At 49.9% G+C, this 19,851-nt stretch overlaps 1 protein-coding gene across 1 annotated transcript in view; it reads left to right on the forward strand.

The window, feature by feature from the left end:
• LOC140212239 (ras GTPase-activating-like protein IQGAP1) overlaps positions 1 to 19,851 on the forward strand; it is a 95,825-nt gene that overhangs the window by 52,323 nt on the left and 23,651 nt on the right. The window contains exons 6-13 of the mRNA XM_072282963.1: positions 4,922 to 4,989; positions 6,131 to 6,244; positions 7,349 to 7,527; positions 8,340 to 8,430; positions 16,968 to 17,131; positions 18,047 to 18,134; positions 18,417 to 18,580; positions 19,371 to 19,531. Of these exons, the coding sequence (XP_072139064.1) occupies positions 4,922 to 4,989; positions 6,131 to 6,244; positions 7,349 to 7,527; positions 8,340 to 8,430; positions 16,968 to 17,131; positions 18,047 to 18,134; positions 18,417 to 18,580; positions 19,371 to 19,531 (1,029 nt within the window). The remainder of the gene's footprint in view (positions 1 to 4,921; positions 4,990 to 6,130; positions 6,245 to 7,348; positions 7,528 to 8,339; positions 8,431 to 16,967; positions 17,132 to 18,046; positions 18,135 to 18,416; positions 18,581 to 19,370; positions 19,532 to 19,851) is intronic.

Raw genomic sequence — 19,851 nt, forward strand, 5'->3', positions numbered from 1 at the left:
GTTGAAAACAACGTGGCCAGGTTGGGCTCTGCCATCATTTGCAATATTCAGGTATTTACTTGGATAAGGAAGGAAGGCATACCTCCTGCCTGACTCGAGTAAAGATTTAACGATGACAGTTGACGAGCCCAATCTTGTTCATTGATGTCAGGCTGGCCTCAGGTGTCTGGTTTATGTGTGTCTCTGTACAGTACGAGCAAAAGCTCAGGCATCACGAGGGGAGCTAACACTTTTGTAGTAATTTTATGTATTACACTGTACTGCTACTTAAAAAAAAATCATGTCATGAGTTATTCTGATATGTGAACTGAGAGTGGGGAGGGGGGCAGGGAGAGAGGAATCACGATTGGGAAAAGAGGGAAGGAAAGGGAAGGACGTAGGGTGCATCAGAGAGACACTCTGCAGTCATCAATAAATTCGGTTGTTTGGAATCAAATGACCTTGCCTGGAATCTGAGGGCTGGGTGTGGCTATCCCTGACACTCCTAAGATCTTTTGCACAGTACTGTGCGCGCGCCAATGTCGGGTAAGTGGGGACGGCACACCATTTGGTTGGGGAGGTGACAAAGGGTCAAGGTGAACCGGAGCAGCACGGACTTTACAAATTGTTGGCTGCAATCAGTCGGTTCCAACATTACAGCTCTGGGCCTCAGCATGGACGTCTCTCCAGTGAAACAGATAAAATGGACAGGGAGCAGTCTTTTCCCCACGGTAGGAGTCCAAGGTTGGGGTGGGTGCATAGGCTTAGGGCGAGAGAGGATAGGTTTAAATGGAACCTGAGTGCAACTCTTCCTGGTAAAGGTGTTGGGTACATGGAATGAGCTGCCAGAGCAAGTTGTTGAGGCGGGATATTTAAAAATACAAGAGGTTCTGCGAATGTTCAGGCAGCATCTATGGACAGGAATAAACAGTCAATGTTTCAGGCAGAGACCCTTCATCAGGACTGGAAAGGAAAAGGGCAGTAGCCAGAATAAGGTGCGGGGTGGGGAAGGAGGACAAGCTGGCTGGGGATGAAGCAGTTGGATAGCTGTCTGGAGTGGTCGCTCTTGGAGGGATTTAGATCACATGCAAGAAATTGGGACTTGCTGTGTGGACTGAAGGCCTGTATTTGTGCTATATCGCTCTAACCAGGGCCAGTATTTGTCCCCGTTAGGCTATAGGGCCTGTATCCGTGCTATATTGCTCTAACCAGAGCCAGTATTTATCCTGGTTAGGCTGTAGGGCCTGTACCATGCTATATCGCTCTAACCAGGGCCAATATTTGTCCACATTAGGCTGAAGGCCTGTACCATGCTATATCGCTCTAACCAGGGCCAGTATTTGTCCCTGTTAGGCTATAGGACCTGTATCCATGCTATCTTGCTCTAATCAGGGCTCAGCAGGTCAGGCAGCATGCATGGAGAGGAATAAACAGTCGACATTTCGGGCAGAGGCATTTCTTCAGGACTGGAAAGGAGGTGGGGAAGAAACCAGAATAAGAATCCTCTCTCCCCTTCTATTCTCCTCACCTCCTTCCCATTTGCCCATGGTCCACCCTCTTCTCTTACCAAATTTCTTTCTTCAACACTTTACCTCTTCCACCTATCACCTCCCAGCTTCTTATTTCACCCTGCTCACCCACCCGCCCATCTTCCTCCTCACTTGGTTTCACCTATCACCTGCCAGCTTGTCCTCCTTCCCCTCCCTCCTTTCTTATTCTGGCTCATTCCCCCTTCCTTTCTAGTCCTGAAGAAGGGTCTCTGTCCAAGATGGCGACTGATTATTCCTCTCCATGGATGTTGCCTGCTAAGTTCCCTCAGCATTTTGTGTGTGTTGTTCTGAATTTCCAGTGTCTGTAGAATCTCTTGTGTTGAAGATCAACGGGTTTGTTTTGATATCAGGGAGCAAGGGGGTGTCGAACCGGGAGGTGGGGCTGAGATTTATTCTGACCCAGTCCACAAGCTCAGGGTCTTAAGTTACAAGCATGGCAGATCCTCAGATCCAAGCTGCCAGCGGTGGTCAGTAAGCCGAACAGATCTTGGGCATAGACGAAGTTGCACCAGTTCAGCCAGCTACGCAGTCCTCTCCACCCCAATGTTCTGGGGCCGCTGGGAACTCGTGCACACACTCTTGATTCAGCCCAGACCCAGGAGAGAAGGAAGTGGTCGGGTGGGATCTTGCTGTGCTCAGCAGGAGGGAACCCAGACCATTCAGGGAATGATGAAGCTCTCGTCTTCTAGCCAAAGGAGTTCTGTCAGACCGGAGGACCATAATCAGAGTTACTATCACTGACATAGCTAATGTGAAATTTGTCATTTTGTGGCAGCAGGACAAGACAAAGATACAATAATGAATGTAAATTACAAATATACGTCGTGCAAAAATATAGAGGTAGTGTTCGTGGGTTCATGGACCATTCAGAAATCTGATGGCAGAGGGGAAGAAGCTGTTCCTAAGATAGTGAGTGTGTATCTTCCAGCTCCTGTACCTCCTCTCTGATGGTAGTAATGAGGGTCAAAGTGCTGCCGTCTTGAGGTATCACCTCTGGAGGGTGTGAGGAGGCTTGTGCCTGTGGTGGAGTTGTCTGACTCCGCCACCCTCGGCAGCCTCTGGTGATCTGGAGCGGGGAGTGCCTGGGCTGTGCGACAGCCAAAGTCGTTGCTTGGTGGACAAAGCCAACAGTGTGTGCTGTCTGGGCCAGCCGCTTCCTGTCATGAGGCCTGCTGTTTCCCCTCTGCTGCTGCTGGCAGCTGGAGACAGTTCATTCCCTGCAGGAAATGCCAGGCCGATGATCTAGTGACTGTTAGCGTCTCACACAGGGAGGGTCACGCCCTTCGACCACAGCCTGAGACCGTTGCCAGTCAGCCGTTCCCAGGTGATCTCTGACCCAGTTCCCAGTGTCCAGCAGGTTGCCCTGGTCACCAGCACTATGTGTCTGTACAAAGACTGCTCAGAGCAGAGGCTGGCAGCAGGCCGGAGCCAGCAGACTAAAGCCTGGTCAGGGAGCTGGAACTGGATCAGGTCTTTACACAGTGCGTTGAGGTACAACACAGTGCAGAGTAAAGTGGAATAGCTGCAGAGAAAGTGCAGTGCACATGAGCAATAAGGTGAGAGGGGAAAGGTCAAAGGGCATATATACAGTACATTACAGGCTCTTTGGTCTATAATATTGAACCGACTGCTCGAGATCAATCTAATGCTTCCCTTCCACATAACCCCCATTTTCGTTCATCCATGTTTCTATCTAAGAGTCTCTTAAATGTCCCAAATGTAGAGTACTGTGCAAAAGTCTGAGACACATGTATATAGCTAGACTTTTGCACAGTACCAAATTTGTGAGCAGAGAGCGAGTTTGTAAGTCTGGCAGGAGCAAAGGATGTTGGGAATGGCGAGGGCGGAACGCCGCAGAAGGGGTATGGGACAGGTAGCAGAGGAGTGTCGGGCGTGGGGGGGTGGAGGGGAGGAGTTTGGAGCAGGTGCATACACCAGGCAAGGTCATTTGATTCCAAACAATCGGTGTACTGAATGTCCCTCTGGTACTTGCCTCTTCTTTTCCCATTTTCCCAACCATGATTCCCCTCTCCCAACCCCCTTTCCCCCTCTCAGGGGAAGAAACCTATATCAGAATCACAGTAGAAACCTATATCAGAATCACAATAGAAACCTGTATCAGAATCACAATAGAAACCTGTATCAGAATCAGGTGTATCATCACGCACGTACATCATGAAATGTGTTTTTTTTTAGTAGCAGTACAGTGCAATGCATAAAATTACTTCAGGACTGTGCAAAAGTTTTGGCACCCTAGCTATATATATGCGCCTAAGGCATTATGACATTATGCCATCTTGTATTTCCGTCCTGAGGAAAAGTCTCTGGCTGTCTACTCTATCTGTGACTGCTGTCATATTGTCAAGTCGCCTCTTCCTCCTTCACTCCAGAGAGAAAAGCTCCAGCTCATTTAGCCAATCCTCATAAGACATGCTCTATAATCCAGGCAGCACCCTGCTAAATCTCCTCTGCACCCTCTCTAAAGCTTCCTCATCCTTCCTTTTCTAAGGTGACCAGAGCTGAATGCAATACTTTGAGCTCGTACAAGGTGAAACAATAACAGAATGCAGAATCAAGTGTCACAGCTACAGAGGACGTGCAGTGCAGGCAGACAATAAGGTGCAATAAAGAGATAAAAGATGAGCTTTATTTATCACGTACAGTGCAATGCGTTGTTTGTGTCAAATCAAATCAGCTGGGCAGTCTGTGAGTGTCGCTGTGCATCCCGTGCCAACATGGCATGTCCGTGACTCATTACCTCTCACTGTACACCTTTGGAATGTGGGAGGAAACCTGAGCATCTGGAGGAAATCCACATGGTCACGGGGAGAACATACAGACAGAGTCTGGAAATGAACCCCAATCTCTAAAGCATTGCACTGATCACTACTCCACTGTGCTGCCCCATCATAACAAGGACAATTGTCAGGCCATGAGTCCACCTTTTGGTACAAGGGAACCATTCTGCTTATGGCATTTGTGGGATCTTTCTGTTCAAAAAAGGCTGTTTATATATCCGATCCCGATTCATTTACTTATCACAAGTACAGTGAAATGTGTCGTTTGTGTTAACAGACAGCACAGTCCGAGGATGAGCTGAGGGCAGCCCACTCACTGTGTGATGCCACACAACTGGGCACCAACACAGCATGCCCACAGTGTTCAGCAGAACAACGACAGTAAAACAAAGCAAAGCAAAGCCTCTTTTCTCCCACCTATCCACCCACAGAACAGGCCACCTTTGGGCTTCCAACCGCTGGTCCCTGGTCCCGATTCTCAAACCTCTGCATCGAAACAATGTCCACACATGCCGGTGTATTGACAGGGACCTCTCGGGAGGAGCTGTGTGGGGAAGTGCTACAGTTTTGATTTTTCTCTTGTTTTCCTTGTAGTCTGTATCTTTTCAAACTGGGCTTGGCTCCACAAATTCAGGACCTTTACGGCAAAGTTGCTTTTACAGGTGAGTGTAAATGTTGTGGCAGATGATCAAAGGTCAGTGTGACACCTTCTGTATGTCCTACGTACTGACAGCATATCACACTTAAATTACACAGTCCCGGGGGCATGCGCTTAGAATGTGCATGGAGAAGGACACACGAAGAGTATGGTGCAGTAAGACCATTTGTCCTCACAGGTGGAGGTAAAAGACCCTGTGACTGAAGGGGGACATCTGCCCTGTGATGAGATTAACCCTTCAGTATTCTCACCTATTTAAGAAAAAATATGCTGGCATTGGAGAGGGTCCAGAGGAGCTTTACAAAAATTATCCTGGGAATGGAAGGGTTAACACGAGGAACGTATGTCGGTTCAGGGCCTGTACTCGCTGGAGTTTGGAAGACTGGAGGGGGGCGGATCTCATTGTAACCTATCAAATATTGAAAGAGCTAGAGAGTGAATGTGGAGAGGATGTTTCCTATACCGGGAGAGTCTAGGACCAGTGGGCACAGCCTCCGAATATAAGGATATCCCTTTAGAACTGAGATGTGGAGGAATTTCTTTAGCTAGAGGGTGGTGGAGCTGTGGAATTTGTTGCCACAAATGGCTGCGGAGCACAAATCATTGGGTATATTTAAAGCAGAGGTAGAGAGGTTCTTGATTAGTAAGCCTGTCAAAGGTTATGGGGGGAAGGCAGGAGAATGGCGTTGAGAGGGAAGATAGATCAGCCATGATTGAATGGCAGAGCGGACTAGATGGGCCAAATGGCCTCATTCTGCTCCTGTGTCTTGAAGTCCTATGACCCCAGTCAGTGCTGAGCTGCTGATGAGCGTCAGCGGACTGACAGAGGACGGGAATGGGTCGTACTGGTGTTGAAGTGGTTGGAACGAAGGTGGGGCAGGGGGCTTTGGGCAGGAGTGTGGGTGGGCTACAATGTGCAGAGAGCCGAAAGTACCGGTCCTCTTGGCATGTGGGGTGTTCTCCATCATCGATGAAGGGTGGGATTTTCCTGCTGTGAGATGGGACTGGGTGAACGCAGGGCCCTTTGTGGTATCGGACGACAGGGTGGGGAGGGCGGATGGCGCAGGGATCCCTGTGAGAGGAAGCCTTCCTAATGCCTCTCCCCCCCCCCCCCCCCACCACCCACCCTCACTGGTCTGTTGCAGAGGAGGAGATCAACAACATGAAGCGCGAGTTGGAGAAGTATGGGATCCAGATGCCTGCCTTCAGCAAGATCGGCGGCATTCTCGCCAACGAGCTCTCGGTGGATGAGGCTGCCCGTAAGTGACATCGGCAACGGGGGCCCCTTCCAATCCCAGCATGCTCTCTGAGAGCCCTGCTAGGTTTGACAGCACAGACGAGCTGGGCTGAAGGGCCTCAGTCCATGTGGTATTACACTGTGAGGAATGCACTGTTCCCAGGAAAGGGTGTGCACGATCACAGCTGTCTCCCTTTTGAGTCACCCTCCCCCCACCCCGGGTAGGGGGAGAATAGTGGTCTGGATATCCGACCTGCTGGAGGGACAGTGGGTTGAGCAGTGTCTGTAGGGAGGGACGAAGTGATTGTGAGGTTTTGCATCAAAATCCTGCATTGTACTGAGAGAAAAGGCAGCTTGTATCGGGGGGGGGTGGTCAGGGTGAGGAGAGGGGTTCGAGGGAGGGTGTGGGGGTGTGAGGGGCTGGGAGGGGGTGACGGAGGAGAGTAACGGTTTAGGGATTGCGAGGATTGTAGTGAGGGAGAAGAGGAGGTGTGCAGAGAGGGGTGACTGATGTAAGTCTCATGAGGAGATGAGGGGGTGACTCAGGCGTTGTGGAGAGTTTGAAACGCTAGCACCTTCTGGCGATGGAGCATCCAGTCATTGTCACAGAAACAGTTACGGGGAGGGGGGGGTTAGAGATCTGTTTCGTGTCTGTCAGGGTAACTGAGGTAGCGAAGTGCCAAGGCTAGTGAGGGTTACACAGGGAGGGTGTAGGGGTACAACAGAGGAATGGGTGTGGGACGTGTTTGTAGAGCGGGGTTGCAGGTTGGGAAGAGTGTTACAGAGTGTGGGTGTAGGGACTTGCGGGGGTGACGGGGTGGTGTAACTATGGGGGGGCAGTTACAGAAAGGGGAGTAGGTGTAGGAAGGGTGGAGGGGGTTGGTTTAGGTACTGGAGGGTTTTCAGAGGTGGGTGTCACAGGGGGCTGGGTTAAGTGTGGCAGGTGATTACAGTGGTGGGTGTAGGGGTCAGCCTGACAAACGGAGTGCAGGTGACAGGGGGCTACAGGAGGTGAATCAAAGGATGAGGGTTCTGAATGAAGACTTACCACACCGAGGGGGCGGGGGGCATGGGAAGAGACTGGTTCCTCCTGGCTGACCTGCTGTTCCCCCCACCCCTCCCACAGTGCACGCTGCTGTCATCGCTATCAATGACGCCATAGACCGTGGGGTTGCGGCAGAGACCCTGACAGCAATGAAGAACCCAAACGCCCTGCTGCTGAACCTTGATGAGAGCCAGAGCGAGCAGTACCAGGCCACGCTGAGCTGCGCCAAGCGCGAGAAGGCAGCCAACGCTAAAAACAAGGTGGGCATCTGCGTGAGCGCAGGGTGGTACCGGGGGTAGCTCTGTCACCCTGACTGTGTGCAGGGCTCTGTCGCTGAGCGGTGAGATGGGTTCTGTAAGTGGGGTTTTCCAAGTGCTGTGCATGTGTCTTCGTGTGCACGTTTGTGTGTCTGGTGTATCTATGTGTGTGCACTAGAGAAGGGAGATGGTGTGGATTTGTGTGTGTGTCTGAGGAATAGAGGGAAGATGGTGGGAGACACAAGGGATACTGGAAATCTGGAGCAACATGTACAAAATGCTGAAGGAACTCAGCAGGTCAGGCAGCATCTATAGAGGGGAATAAACAGTTAATGTTTATAAGGACCCCCAGTCTGAGCCTGAAATAGAGATATGGTGGGTGAGTAGGGGTGTGTGTGTGTCAGAAAGAGAGGAGACATGGTGTGTGTGAGAAGGAGAGGGGGAGAAGGTGTGGAATGTGCAGGAGTGTGTGACGGGGCGAGAAAGTGGCTGTATGGTTTACACACTGCTGCCTTGCTCTGGAATATGTTAAAGAAAAGGGAAATAGTGCAGGTGTCTATGTGTGAGTGAGAGGGAAGGTGGAGAGTGTGTGTTTTGAGAGAGAGAGAGGGAAAAAGTGGGTATGTGGTGTGCATGCTGCTTTCTTTCTCTGGAATACGGATGCAGAAGGAGTTTTGAGCTCCAGCCCACATAGGTCTTATGTCTTCAGCAGCCTGGGGCCAGGGTGGGTGCTGGGGTCTGAGAGCTGGGGTGGGGGGGAGGGGAGAGACGCAGAAATTGGAAAAGGGAAACATTAGCTGTGTTGTACTTTGCAGGAGGTTCCAGGGAGCCCAGACAGTGAGCGAGATGCTTACGAGGTACTCCTGACTCAGGCTGAGATCCAGGGCAACGTCAACAAAGTCAACCGTAAGTTGGAGGGACGTTGTCACCCTTGCCTGTTCCTGGGTGGAAGCCCAGCCCCTTCCCTGCAGTGAGGAACTGGCTGAAGCAGCAAGGGACTGAAAATCCTGAGCCCGGTTGGTGTGTGGGGGTCTGTGAGAGGAGCAGGCTGGGGCACATTCACAGCCAAACACCCTGGGGTGATGTCCCATTGAACCATCGTTTGGCAGAGACAGAGGAGCAGTGTGCGCTCTTTCACCTGTGCCTCTAATACCCTGGACCACCACACACCTCTGCCTCCATGTTAGCAAAGCGAAGGAACTGGTCATTGACTTTAGGTCATGGGGTGGCGTCCACGTCCATCTGTATTAATGGTGCAAAGGGTTGAGAGAATCAGTCAGGTCATGTATCACTGGCAAATGTTGTGAAATTTGTTGTTTTGCAACAGCAGTGCATCGCAATACATATTTTTTAAACAATAAATTACAATTTTAAAGTTATTAAGTTAAATAAGTAGTGGACAAGGAGAAACTGATCAAAGTAGTCTGTCCAGAAATCTGATGGACAAGGGGAAAAAGCTGTTCCTGAAATGTTGAGTGTGATTCTTCAGGCTCCTGTTCCTCCTTGATGGTGCAACAAGGACAGGGTATGTCCCGGGTCATGGGGGTCCCAAATGATGGGTACCGCTTTTTGAACCATTACCTTTTGAATGTGTCCTCAGTGCTGGAAGGCTAGTGCCCTTGATGGAGCTGGCTGAGTTTGCAACTTTTTGCCGCTCTCTCCAGCTGTGTGCAGTGGCCCCTCCGTACCAGACAGTGAAGCAACCAGCCAGAATGCTCTCCACAGTACGTCTGTAGAAACTTGTGAGAGTCTTTGGTAACGTAAGTTTTTTTTTGAGAGAGCTTCAAGTTCTGAGATGTAAATATCACCAACAAGTTATCCTGGGTGGTCTAGCCCAGCAGACGCAACGCTGAAGAAACCACAACAATGTCTCTATTTCCTCAGAAGGCTCAGGATATTCAGCACGTCCCTAACTCTGAAAACACTCTAATCCAGAAGCATCACAGCTTGCTTCAGCAGTTGCTCTGCCCAAGACCACCACGGAGAGTTGTGGACACTTCACTAGGGCCAAGATAGAGTGGACATGGAGAGGTTCTTCCCTATAGTGGGGGAGTTGAGGACCAGAGCGCACAACCTCAAAATACAAGGACATCTAAAGAGCAGAGATGGGAGGAATTTCTTTAGCTGGAGGGTGACGAATCTGAGGAATTCATTGCCACAAGCGACTGGAAGCCAAGTCATTGGGTATATTTAAAGCGGAGGTTGATGGATTCTTGGTTAGTAAGGGGGGTCAAAGGTTATGAAGAGAAGGCAGGAGAATGGAGTTAAGAGGGATAACAAATTTGCCATGGAGCCGACTCAATGGGCCAAATGGCCTCATTCTGCTCCGATGTCTCATGGTCTGATCACACAAACCAGCCTTCCCTCTGTTGATGCCGGCTACACCTCCCCCTGTCTTGTGAAAACAGCAAACAGCTCCCGCCCTGGTCATCCTCTCTTCTCTGTCACTCAAGGGGACATTATATAAAGGTGATTGGAGGAGAGTGTAGGGGGGTGGGGGTGCCAGAGCTAAGATCTTTACGCAGGGTGGTGGGTGTGTGGATGTCCCACCAAGAGTGGTGGTAGAGACAGATACATTAGGGACATTGAAGAAATTCCTAGATAGGCACATGCATGGTAGAAAAATGGAGGGTGATGTAAGAGGGAAGGGTTAGATTTATCTTGGAGTAGGTTAAAGGGCTAGCACAACATTGGGCTGAAGGGCCTACACCATGCTCTAATATTTTATGTTTGAGCAGAAGATAGAAAAGCCAGAAAGCACATACCAGCAGCTCAAGGACAGTGTCTATCCCACAATTATCAGACTCTTCAGTGCTCTCATGTGCTCAAAATCTTGATCTTACAGTCCACCTCACTGTGGCCCTGCCATTTGATCGTTCACCTACATACCGCACTTTCTCTGCAACCCTGCTTTCTGTATTCAGAATCCTCTTTACTACTGCATTGTACTTGGGTATGACCTGATCCATTATTAAGGACCTCCAGCACCCAGGGCATGCCCTTTTCTCACTGTTACCATCAGGAAGGAGGTACAGAAGCCTGAAGGCACACACCCAGTGATTCAGGAACAGCTTCTTCCCCTCTGCCATCCGATTTCTAAACGGACATTGAACCCTTGGACACTACCTCACTTTTTTTTTAATATACAGTATTTCTGTTTTTGCACATTTTTTAAAAATCTATTCAATATATGTAATTGAGTTGTTTATTTATGATTATATTTTATTTATTTTTTTCTCTCTCTATGCTGGATTATGTATCGCATTGAACTGCTGCTGCTAAGTTAACAAATTTCATGCCACATGCCGTTGAGGATAAATCTGAATCTGATCTGCATTGAGCAAAAACATTTCAGTCTACCTTGTTACAGGTGACAGTTATAAACCGATTACTAATTAGCAGAGACTGACTCTCCCTCAACACCCATTGTCCACTGTCCATGACACCGGACCTCCCAACCTCCTCTCCAGCCCCGCTGGCTGTGTGACCTTGAAGGTGGCATTGTGACGGCTGGAAGCTGGTCTGTACTACCAGCTACAGCTGCCACTCCTTACTCAGGGCCTGCTGGAGTCTCTGTGCATCAGTGTAAACACTTGGCTGTTGTGGCAACTGTGCAGCGGGCGGCGATGAGTTAGCCTGTGGGTGACTTGCAGAGGGAGCAGCAATCGCAAACTCCTCGTTCATCATACAGTCACATCAGGGGTCGGAGCGAGATTGGGCAGCTGTTTGACTCTACCCCGCCATTGAACAAGGTCGCTGCTCACTCCCCATCTTCCTGTATTTGTCCCTCTGTAACCCCTCATCGTTCTGTACTCTACCCCTGCGTAACCCCTCATCGTCCTGTACTCTACGCCTCTGTAACCCCTCATCGTTCTGTACTCTACCTCTCCGTAACCCCTCATCGTTCTGTACTCTACCCCTGCGTAACCCCTCATCGTCCTGTACTCTACGCCTCTGTAACCCCTCATCGTTCTGTACTCTACCTCTCCATAACCCCTCATCGTTCTGTACTCTACCCCTCCGTAACCCCTCGTCGTTCTGTACTCTACCCCTCCGTAACCCCTCGTCGTTCTGTACTCTACCCCTCCGCAACCCCTCATCGTTCTGTACTCTACCCCTGCGTAACCCCTCATCGTTCTGTACTCCACCTCTCCGTAACCCCTCATCGTTCTGTACTCTACCCCTCCGTAACCCCTCATCGTTCTGTACTCTACCTCTCCGTAACCCCTCATCGTCCTGTACCCTACCCCTCCGTAACCCTTCATGGTTCTATACTCTACCCCTCATGGTTCTGTACTCTACCCCTCATCGTTCTGTACTCTGCCCGTCTGTAACATGACCTCTCTCTCCCCGAAACCCTTCAACTTCCTTACTAACATTCCTGCTGTGTTCCACCCCCGGTCTCCCTGGGAGAGAGGGAATTCTAAACATTTAACGACCCTCTGATCCTGAGTCCCGCCGGCTTGGGACAGCCTGTCCTTTTGGTTGCACTGGTCAAACTGTTGATGTAGATTGTGAATCATTGAGATGCAGACACTGATCCTTGTGGTACCACGAGTCACAGCCCGCTGACCCAGACTCTGCTTTCTGTCTCGTAATCCAGACTGGTCTCGTATCATCAACTCCGTTGTGCTCAAAGCTTGTTCAGCAACATTTTTGTATCTTCTTCCATAAAGAGGCAAAGAATGTGTTTACTTCGAAGATAGAACACTGTTACAGCATAGTACAGGCCCTTTGCCCCATGACGTGCTAACCTTTTAACATAATCTAAGATCAGTCGACCCCTTCCATCCTACAGAGCCCTCAAATTTTCCATTATCCATGTGCCTATCTAAGAGTCTTTCTGAAAGCCCTTAATGTATCTGTGTCTACTACCACCCCAGCAGTACATTTCACACACTCACCACTCTCTGTGTGAAGAACTCACCTCCAACATCCCTGCCCCCTTATACTTTTCTCCAATCACCTTAAAATTATGCCCTCTTGTGTTAGACTTTTCCGCTCTGGAAAAAGTCTCTGGCTGTCCACTTGATCTCTGCCTCTTATCATTTTGTACATCTCTGTCAAATCATCTCTCATCCTTCTTCGTTCCAAAAAGAAAAGCTCGAGCTCACTCAACCTGCTGTAATTAGACACGCTCTCTAATCCAGGCAGCATCCTGGTAAATCTCCTCTGCACCCTCTCTAAAGCTTCCACATCCTTCTGATAGAGGTGAGCAAAACTGAACACTATATTCCAAGTGTGGTCTAACCGTAGTTTTATAGAGCTGCAACATTACCGAATGGCGCTTGAATTCAGTCACACGACTTATGAAGTTCAACACACCATACGCCTTCTGAACCACCCTATCAACTTGTGTGGCAGCTTAGAGGGATCCCAAGACCTTTGTTCCTCCACATTGCCAATTAAAACTTCCTCAGTCATTTAATCCGCATTATAAACTCTTTGGCCTTTGTCGACAAGGTGCCCACATGTTTTTCACTGGAACTTGTACAGTGTTTCTTGCTCACTGTATTTTTCCCTTTCTTTGGTCATCCTTTGCTGACTTGTAAAACACAGGCTGTCATGTGACTTGCTGATTTCTCTCACTGCCTTCTCAGTTTTTCTTTTGATTTGACACCATCTATTTCTCTTGTAGCCTGTGGTTGGACCTCACTTCCTGTTGTGTAAGGGGATGTGCATTTTTTGCAATTCTTGCGATTGTTTTTAACACTTGCCACTGCCTGTGATTGACACATTCTTTACTCTAGTTTCCCAATCAGCCCCAGCAAACTAGCCTCCTAAACCCTTCAGAGTTTCCTTTATTTCGATTGAAAACCCGGCTTTCAAATTAAATAGTATCAATCTTTTCACAAAGTTCTGGCCACTCTTGTTTCTTTGCGAGGTCTGGGTTGGGTGACGCCTGTTGCTTCATCTGGCCATGTGACAGAATCCGAGTTGGTGCATGGGATCTTCCAGCAAGGGTGAAAGGTCAGGTTCTACATTGTGTCTGTGCTGGGATATTTCAGACGATAGCAGGGTTTTACAAGTACAGGCATCTGTTAGTCTTGCAAGACCATGGATCTGCACCTGGAAAGTCTTCACTCTCCAGGGCGCAGGCCTGAGCAAAGGTTGTATGGAAGACTAGCAGTTGCCCATGCTGCAAGTCTCCCCTCTCCACGGCACCAATGTTGTCCAAGGGAGGGGCATTAGGACCCACACAACTTGGCACCAGTGTCGTCGCAGAGCAATGTGTGGTTAAGTGCCTTGCTCAAGGACACAACACGTTCCCTCGGCTGGAGCTCGAACTCAGGACCTTTAGGTCGCTAGTCCATGGCCTTAACCACTTGGCCACATGGTTTTAGGGGAGGTAGAAAAGATGGACTAAGTGGCCTGTTTCTCGTATTCTGTTGAGGACTTGTACGGCACAGAAGCAGGCCCTTTGGCCTGTCTAGTCCATGCTGACCACGGCATTTTCTGAGTTGCCTGTGTTTGGTCTGTAACCCTTCAAGCCCCTCCCCTCCATGTACCTGTCCAAAATGCTTCTTCGATGTAGTGGTTGTACCTGCCTCAACCACTTCCTCTGGCAGCTTGTTCCAGGTACTCACTGCCCTCTGTGTAAAGAAGGTCTCTTTTAAATCTCTCCCCTTTTCTGTAGCCGTGAGTTTTGGATTCCCCAACCCTAGAGAAAAGACAATGACCGTTTTGCTGTTTAATCTCTTCTTTTTCTGCTGGTCATGTTCAATTCCTGCCTTCAGGCCTCCTTCCAGCTTTTAGGTGCTGTTCCCAATTCTCTGTTGAAATTCTCCTTTAACCTGCTGTGCTTGGACAGCCAGTATGGTCAGTTGGAATGGAGCTGTATGTGCACAAGCCTGAGTGAGGCAGGCAGACCCCACTGTTCATTCACCAGTTGGTCTTTCAATTGTCTGGCAAGCAGATGGTCACTGAGCAGCTCTGGGCTGTCTCTCTCCACAGATGATGAAGATCTTTCCCAGCTCCCTCCTGAGCCAGTTTTTTCATACTCCGTGGAATCAGGTTAATTGGGACACATCAGGTCCAGTACATTTTGGCCCAATTAAACAGCTGCCCCAGTCAGCCAAAAGTTTCATGGAAATAGTTACAGAAGTATAAAAAAGACAATTACCATATACTGAGTAACAAATTATGTATTTCAATGAAATACAGAACAAATTAGAACACTACTATAAGAGTCTATTAGTTCCCAGTAGTTAATGACACAGAAATTCATCCAGTGTACATTCCATGACCTTTTGATTGACTGTAAATGAACAAAATCAGTGCAGGCACCTAGAATAAATTATGATCTGCCTTCTTATAATGCTGTCAATAATTGTGTCTTCCAAATCTTCATTTTCATTGAAGATGATTGTCAACATCTTCAAACTGCTCAGAGTTCCTAACTTGTTGAAGTAGTGAAATTGTTTCATTTTGACTCCCGCTCACTTCTGGCATCTGCGAGCCTGAATGATTGAATCTGCACTGAGCAAACCAGTTCTGAGCTTATTTCTCACCAACAAAAGCCACTGCTTTTTGAATGCAAACACATACAACCGAGGCTATTTAAAAACTGCTTAAGAACAGATTTTATAGCCAGGAGTGGTAATGGGGATAAGCTGCCACTACCTGTTAAATGCTCCCAATGGCGTGGTCCTCAAATAGCCTCTGACAACCAAGTCCAGCTCCTGATCTTCCATATGGCTTAGCTACTAAGCCCAGTGGAACCGTTTCTGAGGAGGAGAGGAAAAAGTGCGTTACTGGCGCCTTAAAATGAGTCGCTCCGGGCAGATGGAGCTCGTTAGCCGTGGTTGGCAGCTCATCTTGGAGCAGGAAAACTGGTCTCAATCCTCCCCTGCCTTGTGGCTATATCCACTCATGGGGAAGGCGTCGGGAATAAACCCCGAGAGAAAAATCCAGAGCTGGAGTCCCTGAGGCAGGCCTACATTGAGTTCAACGCTGACTGGTAACCAACTGTATCGGTCTCTGCCTTTCCTTTGGGTTCTTCAGATGCGTGGAGAGGGGGAGCTTGCTTCATGGACAACAGCTGGTTCTTCTATTGTACAGCCCAGGCTTGTACATCTAGACAGCCAGGACACAATATCCATGGTCAATTCTGACTGACAGAGGCCCTCACCTTATCTCACGGTGTAGTGTCTAATGGCCACACACGTGCGCGCAACTGATGCGAGTTAGAAACTGGTCGCCAACAGTCTCCTGTCCCAATTAAGTGGCATCGTGTCCCAAATAAACAAAGGGAGTCCCAGATATTCTTTGGATTAGTTTTTGTTCTTTAAGCGTTGTCCCAAATAAGCGGTTGCCCCGAGTAACCAGTGGCTCGATTAACTGGAATCCATTATTTTATTTAGAAAAATTTCAAATGAAAGGAATACAGAACACTTGCCAAAAATTTCACATACGTCATGTTAAGAAATGTTTATGTACGACCCCACCTTCCTGCATCATTGGCCAATTGCCCATTGTCTCAGCTCCAGTGTGCTCCAACTAAAAGATAAGTAGTGAAATGCAGGTTCTAATTACTGCCTGTGAAGTTACTGGTAATTGGTTTATTATTGCCTCATGTCCTGAGAGAGAGTGAAAGCTTTCGTCTGTGTGGCAGCCGGTCAGATCACTTCATACTTCAGTACTTGGAGGTAGTACAAACAATAAAAGCAGAGTGCAGAGTACAGTGTTAGAGTTACAGAGAAAATGCAGGCAGGCCATAAACTTCAAGGTTCATGATGCAGTAGACTGAGAAATCAAGACTTCATTTTCATTACATGAAGGACAATTGAATGATCTTATAACAGCAGACAGAGTTGCGCGCCATGGTAGCGTCGTCGTTAGTGCAACACTTTGACAGCTCGGCCATCGGAGTTCGCGGTTCAGTTCTGGTGCTGCTGTAAGGAGTTTGTACTTTCTGCCCATCACCATGTGTGTTTCCTCCGGGTGCTCCTGTTTCTAAGATAAGCACGTGGATGATAGAAAAATGGAGGATTATTTAGGATGGGAAGGGTTAGATTGATCTGGGAGTTGATCACAGTACTGTAGCTGAAGGCCTGCACTGTGCTGTAGTGTTCTGTGTACTGTTTGGGGATTTGTTTGATATTGCGATGGTGCCTGCTGATCTACAGCTGACCCCTGGGCCATGCTGATCTTCTTCTTAAGCCCATCACTCCAACTGGGGCATCAGCCACTGACCCCAGCTCACCAGAATCTTCTGTCCTGTTTCCATTTTTACCACATGACTTCATACGTCTTCAAGGCAAAGATCCTTCCTGCCCAGGGGTGAGGGCTTTGAAGCCTCTGTGTGTGTTTCTGTACTTCTGGGATTTTATGGGATGGCTTGCTACCCAATCCTCCTCCGTAGACAGCCGGGCTTGGGACCGTCCATGGAGGAGTTGGGCCTTGCTGATGCTCCTTGTTAAAGACAACCCCTTCCCTTGCAGTGCAGTCGGGTCTGAAGTGTGTGGAGGAGGCCTTGCAGCGGGGGGATGCACTGGGCTTGTACAACACCCTGCGGTCACCAGCCCTCGGCCTGCGAGGCGTGGAACTAGAGGCCTGCGACTGGTACCTCAAGGAACTGTCCACCACCAGACAACGGAAGACCCAGGTGAGGGTGAGGCTGATTAGCAGGAGGTGGTGGGGTGGGGGCGCCGAGGGTTCCTTGCCCACAGCCAAATGAAGTACAGAGGGGGAGGAGAATGAATAGAACCCCAGGCCGCAGCCCAGGATGATTGGGGTAATGCTCCCGGACAGGTCTCCAGCGCCCCCGTCCCGGGGCATTGTAAGAAGGAAGTTCGAAAGGAGAGTTTGGTAAATGCAGATCTCTGTCTGGGGAAATAGGTGAGTGGGGCTAGGACAAGAATATGGAGGCTAATTCCATGAGGTGAATGGTTGTGTGTTGTGGATGACTGTCATATCAGCCAGCAACGGAGAAGCAGAGAGGGAATTACTTCCAGACGGTAGATGGGTGTCACACCACAAACTCAAAAAGATACTGCAGATACTGGAAATCCAGAGCAACACACGCAAAATGCTGGAGGAACTCAGCAGGTCAGGCAGCATCTGTGGGGGGGAATAAACTGTCAAAGTTTCAGCTGAGACCCTTCATCGGGTCTGGAAAGGTAGGGAGAAGATGGTGGAGGAAGGGAAGGAGTACAAGCTGGCAGGCGATAGATGAGACCAGCTGAGGTGGCGGGGGGGAAGAAGGATGAAGTAAGAAGCTGGGCGCTGATAGGTGGAAGAGTTAAAGGGCTGAAGAAGAAGAAATCTGATAGGAGAAGTGAGTGGATAGTGGAATAAAGGGAACCAGAGGGAGGTGATGGGCAGGTGAGGAGATGAAAAGGTGAGAGGCGAACCAGAATGGAAATTGGAAAAAGAGAGTGGGGAGAAATTACCAGAAGCTGGAGAAATCCCCATCAAGTTGGATGTTACCCAGATAGAAGATGAACCTGACGGTGTTGAGGACTAAGCAAGGACTCACGTGCACTCCCGTCTCCACTCTCCCCTCTCCCCTCTCCCTCAGGAGCAAGGCTCGAGCGAGCCACTGACCAAAGAGGAGTTACAGTCTGGAGTTGATCAGGCTAACGAAGATGCTCAACGCTTCAAGAAATGTGAGTACCTGCCCCCGCAAAGGAATGTGGAGAGATCGTTCGGCCCCTCTGCTGAGCTGTGCTACCTTGTTGATTTCCCCAGCTGGTCCCTCCATGCCCCACACAGGAGGCAGCGGCCGTCGTGGTCACTGGGTGGGGGGGGGGGGGGGGGCGGGGTCGCAGTGCGTGTAACCTGTACCCTGGGGTTGCGAGGTGATCTCTCTGCGGTTGATCAGGTCCCACGCTGACCACTCTTGTTCACTTTCCACCCATACCCACCCCCTCCCCTGCTCCCCCCCCAAGTGCTGGAGGCCGTGTCCCGGATTAACACTGCGATCCGCGGCGGGGATGCTGACCAGACGGTCAAGGAGCTGAAGAACCCCGAGGCGCAGTTACCGGAGGTTCATCCGTTTGCTGCCCCCCTGTACCAACAGGAACTGAGGACCCTGCAACAGCAGAGCCAGGAGGTGAGGACTGGTCCCCTTCCCCACTATCCCTCTCTGCCTCATCACCCTCCCCCTCCCCCCATCTCCCTCCTTTCCCTCCCCCCATCTCCCTCCTTCCCCTCCCCCTTCCCCTCCCCCTTCCCCTCCCCCTTCCCCTCCCCCTTCCCCTCCCCCTTCCCCTCCCCCTTCCCCTCCCCCTCCCATCTCCCTCCTTCCCCCACCCCATCTCCCGCTCCTGCCCCATTTCGCCCTCCCCCCTTGCACCTCCCTCTTTCCCACTCCCCCTCACATTTCCCTCTTCCCACCTCAACCCCTACTTCTCCCTCTCCCTCCTTCTCTTCCCCAACCCCCCCCCCCCCGCCCCCGGGAGAGGGAAAATAAATCAGCCATGATCAAGTTACTCGATTAGCCAAACAGCCTAATTCTGCAACACGAGGAATTCTGCAGATGCTGGAAATTCAAGCAACACACATCAAAGTTGCTGGTGAACGCAGCAGGCCAGGCAGCATCTCTAGGAAGAGGTACAGTTGACATTTCGGGCCGAGACCCTTCGACTGTACCTCTTCCTAGATATGCTGCCTGGCCTGCTGCGTTCACCAGTAAGTCTAATTCTGCTCCTGTATCTTATGGTCTAAAACTGTGTTGCCTGCAGTCTGAGGAATAGGAGCGGGTCAGGGGGAGTTTGGTGGTGGGGGAGGTGTCGGTAAGTGAGGGGGGAGCGGGTGGTGAAGGGTTTGAGGTTTGTCGCATTGTTATAGTCCACCTGTTTCCCTGATCTGGGCACTGACTGTTTGCACTGTCTCCGGCCCAGGGCAACCTGACACACACGGAGCTGGTGGTAGCTGTGGAGATGCTTTCCTCGGTGGCACTGATTAACCGCGCGCTGGAGGCGGGTGACATGAACGAGGTGTGGCGGCTGATCCGTAACCGGGTGACAGGTCTCACCAATGTCGACGATGGCAATGCACAGAGGTAGGGTCCTGAGGCCAGTGACTCCTCCCTCCATCCTCACCGACCCCAACACCTCACCAATCCCAGTCGTTCCTGCTTCCCACAGTGACACAGAAAACCCAGCAGGTCGGGCAGCGTCTGTGGGGAGAAGAGCAGGGTCAACAGACCGCTAGCATTTTCTTAAGCACAAGATCCTGGTGATTTTGCGATCCAGAGGTTCAGAAGTTAAGAATGAGGCATAAAACTTGTTTGATTAAATGTTACTCAAACAAAAAACAGCAGAGAACAAATTAGTTGTGGTCATTCTTTACAGAAAACTAACTCCGACTAAAACAACAACA

The sequence above is a fragment of the Mobula birostris genome, chromosome 18 (assembly GCF_030028105.1).
Source record: "Mobula birostris isolate sMobBir1 chromosome 18, sMobBir1.hap1, whole genome shotgun sequence".
Taxonomy (NCBI): domain Eukaryota; kingdom Metazoa; phylum Chordata; class Chondrichthyes; order Myliobatiformes; family Myliobatidae; genus Mobula; species Mobula birostris.